This window comes from Vigna unguiculata, chromosome 2, assembly GCF_037176805.1.
Source record: "Vigna unguiculata cultivar grain cowpea cultivar isolate G323 ecotype 2 chromosome 2, ASM3717680v1, whole genome shotgun sequence".
Taxonomy (NCBI): Eukaryota; Viridiplantae; Streptophyta; class Magnoliopsida; order Fabales; family Fabaceae; genus Vigna; species Vigna unguiculata.
In genome coordinates, this window is record NC_140793.1 from 5,268,179 (window position 1) to 5,276,727 (window position 8,549).

The following is an 8,549-nucleotide window of genomic DNA, read 5'->3' on the forward strand; positions in this document are numbered from 1 at the left end:
TCTGCCAGCATTGTTTTTATGTGGACCATTCAAAGATAGCTACACAAGACAAGGTTAGAACATGAAAACACCATATTCAAGGACAACCAATGCTCTAGATACCAAATGATGAAGGATTATCTTGTTCCTTTTTAAGATTATTGAATATGGTGAGAGTTGATTAAGAAAGTTAAGTGAAATCCCCACTGGACATTAAGATAGCAAGCTATCTAGATGTGAAGGTTCCTTTCACAAAACTCAAGAGAAGATGATGGATTGATTCAAAATGAAAAGGAAATGGAAAGCACATAAATCATAGAAAACCAAGAACAATTAAAGGAAGAAGAAACCATAAAATGGAAAGGAAAGAAATGGTAAAAATGTGAGAAGCACGCCACTACAAGGCTAGGCTAGAAGCCATGGCAACCTTGAAGATGAGTGGATGTGTGCCACCACTTGCTATGCAAGATAAGGCTTAAAAGTATTCACTCCCTAGGGAGGAAACTCTCACAAATGGTTGAGACACAAGAGTGTTTTTACTTCAAAATGTTCAACCCTTTTACATGTCTAGGAGCACCCCTTATATAGAAGAGTTTAGGGGCCTCTAAGCAAATAAAAGATACCTAAGGATGTCTCTACAAAAACCTAACCCTAGCTTCTAGAAACTAGGTCAAATAAGGTTACAAAAATGAGAGACAAAAGAGCTAACTATGGTGTGTGCAAGGCTAATTTCGTTCTAGCACAAAAGGAGACAAAGAATGTGTCTCATATGTCTCCAAAAAGTGGCTAAAGTGTGCTAAAATCAAAGGAGACCAAAGGTACATAGGTACACTTATTTTATGCCTTTTACTTTATGCTTTATGCCTTTGCTTTACTCTCTCCTCCACATCATTTATGCTCCCCAATCACCATGCGCCACCTAGCATTGCTTTCTTACTCCTAATTAACCTACAAAGCAAAATAAACATAGATTAACATGTTGGCTTAAGTCAAGTCAACTATAGTCAACAAGTCAAACCTAGTCAATGGTCAACAAGTCAACTAAAGTTGATTCAACTAAGTCAACTTAGGGAATCAAAAATAACAAACACAAATGAAAGGGATGAAGGATTAGTGAACTTCCTTTCTAAACATGCTTAGCCTTCTTAAGCATGTGCCTCCATCCTTGGTTGGGGTGAATCCTTCATCAGTTTTGACTAGGCAAACTCGAATTACCTTGTTAATTCTGAGTTGTGATCTTTTCTCCACCTTTCTTTTGTTAATTAGAACTTGTCTAAGTAGTTTTATAAGAGTTATATGCACTAGTGTACTTAATTTCTAAATTTTCGCAGTTTTAGTATAGTTTAATGGTAGTTTTAGGTCTTAAGGACTTAGATTTTGAGTTGTTATTTTTAGTCGTGTGAGCTGTTTTGTAGTCATATTTTGGCATTAGAAACTTGTGTGGATAGTTAGATTAAAGTTGCATAGGTTAGGATAGTACATGAACATAGAAAAGACTTAATTTAGTAGAGTAGTCTTGGTTTTAGGTAGTGATTTTGTGTAAATCTTTTAGGAGATAGTTTGTGAGTTAGGATTAAGTTTTCTTAAGTCATTTTAACCTTGTTTAGGTAGTTTGTATCCACTTCTACCCATGATTTAGCATAACCATAGTTTTTAGCCTAGGTTTAGTGTGTGTTTAGATGTTTTAGGTAGTGAAAGTTTGAGTTTTAGGTATGATTTCAGTTTTGAGTTATTTCTTAGGTTCCTTTTTGTCATTTTAAGTTTGTTGAGTAAGTTCTTGGTGCTGTTTTTACCAGTTTTCATAGATATCATATTAGAGCAAAAATGCAAAAAGTTAACGCATGGTCAACTTAGCAACTTTTCATCCAATTTAGTGCTTATTTTGGCCACTGTTTCAGCTGCATTTTCTGCCATGAGATCACTGTTTCTGCATCAAACTAAGCCACAAAGTTAGTCACTCTAATTCAATGAAAAAAACATTAACCAAGTTGTGAGTGGTAGACTACTTATGCCTAAACTAAGTCACACAAGTTAACCTCCACATATGAATTTTCGTGTTCCATGTTATTCCTCACTTTGGCCTTAGTTTTCATCATTCTTGTACTAATTAGATTGTGTTTGCATCATTGATTAACAATTCCTTTACTAATTTGGTAGTCTTAGCTCATTTTGGCCAATTTCTAGTTCATTTTTTGGGTTTTGACTAGGCAAACTCGAATTACCTTGTTAATTCTGAGTTGTGATCTTTTCTCCACCTTTCTTTTGTTAATTAGAATATGTGTATTAAATCACCCTAAACATTCTCCATCAGTTTGCACTTGCATTTAAGGTTCAAATAAAAGGTCAAAGTTTAGTCAACTTTCTAAATGGCTTCTTGTTTTGCAAGTACATTGACTATCTTCTTTTGTAGTTCCTTATTCTTTGACTCAACCTCAACCCTTCTCTGTTGTTTTTGGTATGGAGCTTTCATTGTAATTTGTTTTTGTTGTTTGAATATATATGATTGAAGTATGATTATAGCAAATACCAATTGCTTTATATAATTGCTATCTTAAAATCAAGTAAACTACCTTGAAATCAAATGCCTTCTACATGCATGGGCTTAAGTAGTAATAGGTTTATTACTTAAGTCCAATGTTTGATAATTGTCCTTTGTTGCACTTATGCAGTGTAACATAACATTTTCCTCCTTTGGTTTGTCCTAGGACATGGTCGAATTTCCCATCCAATTGCTTTATATAATTGGTACCTTGATCATGATTTGTATATGTGAATTGCTATTGGACTAAAATAATACTATAAAATTGGTGAAAAAATTGAAATCAAGTTAACTAGAGGTGTGCTAGAATGAAGAAATTATTCATGCACCCTCTATCTTTGCCTTCTACATGCATGGGCTTAAGTAGTGATAGGTTTTTTACTTAAGTCCCATGTTTGATAATTGTACTTTGTTGCACTAGCATAGTGTAACATAACATTTTCATCCTTTGGCTTGTCCCGGGACATGGTTGAAGTTCCCATCCATCGTGGTTGGATGTATGGCCGTTGTTATCCTGGAAGAAGAGGTTTGAAGGAAGATTTTCTCATTGGAGTTGAAGACTTTGTTCGGACGGCTCGACAATACAAATATTATGCTCTTGATGGAGGGATTAGATGTCCATGCTTAAAGTGCTAATGCACTAAAATTTTGAAAGACGAGGTGGTTAAAGTTCATCTATACCAAAAAGGATTCATGCCAAATTACAAGATTTGGACATTTCATGGTGAAGAAATGCCCTCTATTGATTTGACTGCACAAGAAAATTGCTTTCATAGTTCAAGTACTGTTGCACACACCTTTGAGATGGATCAATTTATATATATGCAAGAAATGGTGAATGATGCTCTTAATCGACATGCTTCATTTGAACAACAAGACAATAGTCGTTTAAAAGAGTCTCTAAATGAAGCCACTCAGAGGTTTTACAATTTGTTGGCAGAGGCAAATCAACCTATATTTGAAGGGTAATAGAGTCGAAATTGTCAATATGCATTAGACTTTTGGCTTGCAAATCTAATTGGAACATTCCCAACCAAGCATTAGACAATATGGCAAAAATCTATTTAGATCTAACACTACCAAATAATTCTTTGCGAAAGAATTATTATGAAGCCAAGAGATTAGTTTCAAAGTTGGGATTAGAGTCTAAGAAGATTGATTGTTGTGTTAATGGGTGTATGCTTTTTTATGACAACGATAATGGAAAAAATGATGCATCCTTGCTTGAATGCAAATTTTGTGGACAAGCTCGATATCACACAATCCATGCAGGAAGAAGGCAAAAAAAACCAATTCCATTGAAGTTTATGTTCTACTTGCCTATAATTCCAAGATTACAAAGAATGTTTGCTTCAATGGAACAACACAACACATGACATGGCATTATGAGAACAAAACTCAAGGAGTGCTACGTCATCCATCTGACGGTGAAGCCTAGAAGCACTTCCATCGAAAGCGTGAATCCTTCGTCAGTGATCCTCGTAACGTTCGACTTGGTCTATGTTCGGATGGATTTAATCCATACATCTAGGCATTGTCTTCACCATATTCTTGTTGGCCTGTGATTGTTACTCCATACAATCTTCCACCTGAGATGTGTATGACAAAGCCTTTCATGTTTTTAACATGTCTAATACCAGGTCCATCTAATCCAAATGCATCTATAGATGTTTATTTGGAGCCTTTGATTGATGATTTGAATAAGTTGTGGAATGGTATTTGGACGTATGATGTTTCAAGGAAGCAAAATTTCCTTATGAGGGCGACTTTGATGTGGACTATTAATGACTTTCCTACATATAGAATGTTATCTGGTTGGAGCACACATGGTAGATTAGCTTGTCCGCATTGCATGGAGCACACTAAGACATTCACATTGAATTATGGTCGGAAAAGTTATTGGTTTGACTGTCATCGAAGGTTCTTGGCCACTGACCATCCATTTAGGAGAAACAAAAAGGCATTTCGCAAATGGGAAGTTGAAACGGATAGGCCACCTTCTAGGTTGACCCGATCACAAGTTTGGAGAAGAGTCAAAGATTATCCAAAAGTGACTGAAAATGGTGTGACAAGGATAGATGGAAAGATAACTTGCTAAGACATAATCTCGATGTCATGCATATAGAAAAAAATTTCTTTGACAACATCTTCAACATCGTGATGAATGTTAGTGGCAAGACCAAAGATAATGACAAGGCAAGAAAAAATTTATTTTTATATTGTGATCGAAAAGACTTGCAGTTGAAGCCACAATCTAACGGGCGGTTGCTCAAACCAAAAGCAAATTACACCTTCACAAAAGATGAATCTAAAATGGTTTGTTGTTGGATCAAGGAACTAAGAATGCCAGATGGTTATTCTTCAAACTTGGCAAGATGTGCTAATATCGAAAAAGGTAGTATTCACGGTATGAAAAGTCATGATTGTCATGTCTTCATGGAGACATTACTCCCTATTGCGTTCAGGTCATTGCCAATGCACGTGTTAAATCCTCTAATAGAAATTAGTAATTTTTTCAAAGACTTGTGCTCAACGACACTAAAGGAGCATTCACTGAAAATGTTAGAGGAAAATATTCCAATTATTCTTTGCAAATTGGAAAGAATATTCCCTCCTGGGTTCTTTGATTCAATGGAGCATCTCCCTGTTCATTTGCCATATGAAGCATGGCTTGGTGTGCCAGTGCAATATAGGTGGATGTATCTATTTGAAAGGTGATAAACCATGATTACTATATCTTTGTATGTTTTAGACTTTTATTCTGGTTTCAAATCACAATCTATTCATTTTTTTTATAGATTTATGGGGGAATCAAAATGTTCTGTAAAAAACAAAGCCAAAGTGGAAAGATCAATTTGTGCAGCCTACTTGCATCGTGAAACAACATATTTCTATTCTCATTATTTTAAGAACTTCATCTTTTCGCCTAGCAATGTTAGGAATGAAACACACTGGAAAAATGAAACATGTGACTCAACATTATTAGTGTTTCGACAAGTTGGTCATCACGCAAGCAAGGAATTGACTTATTGGTTAACTGATGTTAAATTCATCTATGCTCATGTCCATGTGTTAATCAATTGCGTTGAAGTTAAATCGTACCTTGAGTATGTTCTAATCTCAATCTTTGTACCTTAATCAGGAAATTTATATACTTACTAATTATATTCTTATCTAATAGCTCATTTGTTATGGCTAACCAAGTACATGAAGGAACTTCTTCTGCTCGAATATACTCAGAGTTTCCTTACTGGTTCAAACATCAAGTTTGTATGCTCTTGTTTCTTAAACAAATTGTTGTTATTGAAATTCATGTAACAATTTATTGTTGCATATTTGTAGGTTTATAATGCGCCATTAAGTCCCAAAAATCAAGATTTAAGGGATTTGGCAAATTGGCCCATGAGATGCGTAAAAGAATGGCACACATACTTTGTTAATGGGTACAAATTTCACACTAATGAATGGTCCAAATGAAAGAAGACAATTAACTGTGGTGTGTACGTTAAGGGCATTACAGAGGGTGGTTATGATGATTTTTATGGAATAATTCATAAAATATTTGAGCTAGAGTACAATAGTTGTACTTCTCTAAAGAAAGTAGTTGTTTTTTATTGTGAATGGTTTGATCCTTCTAGAGATGGTACAAGGGTAAATCCTAGGTATAATATTGTTGAACTTGATATGAGTAAAAGCTACTGACCTTTTGATCCATTCATTCTAGCAAATAATGTTAGACAAGTTTATTATGTCCCATTTCCAGCATTTTGGAGCATCGACAAAAGTGGTTGGTGTGTTGCGATACAAACTAAGCCTAGGGGTCGATTGAGTCAAATGAGGTGGAAGAGGATATTCCCTATCAAGTTGATGAAATGTCAAATGTCCATGAAATAATTAAAGTTGAAAGTGTATCTACATTGCATGACTTTGATGGTGCTCCTAAAGAATTGGAAGGAGAAATACAAGAAGAAGATGGAGAAGAAGAAGAAGAAGAAGAAGAAGAAGAAGAAGAAGACGAAGAAGATGAAGACGACCAAGAAGAAGAAGAAGATGATGATGATGATGATGATAACGATGACGACGAGTATGATGATCATGACAAAAATGAGGAGGAGGAGGATGACGACGATGATTGAATTATTTAGTTGTTGCGAGATGTTGTTGTGGTTGTTGTAATTGTTAAATTTATGTAAAAGATTCACTAATTATGTTTTGGCAAACTTTAAATATATCACTTATAAAAATATTATTTTGTGGTTGGTAATGTGAAATAACACTTGTCATTTTAAACTGTAAAATAACTATCTTGTTCATATTTGATGTTCAATTTTGTGGTTTTATAGTTTGATTGTTGCAATGTCACCTAGACGTCCATCGGGTTCTGATAAAGGGAAGAAGAAGACAAAGCCAAGAAGACAGCCACCATAGTATATCATAAGGGTTCCTGGCCAAATAGCACAGAGTGCGCCCATTCAGGCTCCATCACTTGTTGCGATACCCACACCACACCCTGCTAGGGTTACCACACCATCTACATCCATTCTGTCACCATCCCCTTATGTGGTTCCTACACCACACCCTACTGTGGCTCCAACACCACCTACCTCCACACCACACCCTATTGTGGTTCCCGCACCACCTACCTCCACACCACACCCTACTGTGGTTCCCACACCAACTACATCCATACCACAACCTTCTCATCAAGGACCATCCCCTGTCGTGGTTCACACTTCTTGTAGACCTTCCTCATCCTCTAATCCCTCTCCTGATGTTGCTCCTGCAACAAATGCTCCTGATTCAATTGTTGATGATGATGTTGACCCTCCTCTCCATGAGCTGTAACATCCCGGTCGGATATTACTAATTTAAGTAATAAAACTTAAGAAATATGATGAAAACATCATTTATTATACTTCGCTTCCCAAAAACGCGGGAAATTTTAAAACATTTATTAATCGGATGTTATCCAAAAAATCCATAATTTATGAAACTCAAATACAATATCCAAATTCATAAATTAGTAAGACACTATTTACAAATTTCATAAAAACAATAACGGTAAAACTCCAGTAAAAGCTTTTCCCAGTTAACCCTTTCTCCGATGCTATGCCTCATCAGCACCACCTGCAACATCATCTGCTCCCGTGTAACGCATTACACGATCATCGCCAAACACAAGCAGATAGGGTGAGCTCATAAATAATTAACATATAAGTTAATAAAAAAAAGTCAAGATACACCCATCTATTTTATTCTAGTTAATTCTTGGCCCAGACCTTAATCCCCAAGGCTTTTCAACCTTCACAACACATAAATAATTAACCTCGGATTCAGGGTTTATGATGCTCACACGAACCTGCCCGCTCGTGGTCCTGCCTCTACGAACCTCCCCGCTCGTAGTCCTGCTCTACGGACCTACCCGCCCGTAGTCCAACACACGTGATCCACCAGCTACGTACCTCCCCGCACGCAGCATCTCTCAAGTGTGAGCACAGAACATACGAACCTACCTCGCTCGTATCCCCACACGATAGTAACATGATATGAACCTCCCCGCTCATATCATCACGTGTTCACCACCATCCATGAACCTACCCGCTCATGGCACAGCATCCCCTGATCCAAGTTTCACAACACAACATGATAAAGAAAACAAGCAAAACACACCACCCTACACAAGGTATATACTCAAGCTGGTCTTAGGGATTCCAATGCTTCCACGAACCTGCCCGCTCGTGGTCCAACTCTACGAACCTCTCCGCTCGTAGTCCAACACACGTGATCCACCAGCTACGTACCTCCCCGCATGCAGCATCTCTCAAGTGTGAGCATGGAACATACGAACCTACCTCGCTAGTATCCCCACACGAGAGTAATAGAATATGAACCTCCCCGCTCATATCATCACGTGTTCATCACCAGTCATGAACCTACCCGCTCATGACAACATCAAGAATATCCCAGACCAAGACCCACATCACAATGCACCCTACCACTACACCATCACCTAGCGTAGCCTAAGCGCCGC

The 8,549-nt window shown here is 37.0% G+C and overlaps 1 protein-coding gene and 1 pseudogene across 1 annotated transcript; both read left to right on the top strand.

Annotated features, from left to right (window-relative positions):
* Positions 1 to 3,007: 3,007 nt before the first annotated feature.
* Positions 3,008 to 5,914, top strand: LOC146888238 (uncharacterized; the record flags this gene model as incomplete). Its single annotated transcript, XM_085670025.1, has 4 exons — positions 3,008 to 5,232; positions 5,317 to 5,625; positions 5,700 to 5,784; positions 5,861 to 5,914. Coding segments are annotated over exons 1-4 (1,047 nt in total), but the record flags the coding sequence as incomplete, so codon positions are not given.
* Positions 5,915 to 5,920: 6 nt separating this feature from the next.
* Positions 5,921 to 6,654, top strand: LOC146888239 (uncharacterized; annotated as a pseudogene).
* The last annotated feature ends 1,895 nt before the right edge of the window (positions 6,655 to 8,549 follow it).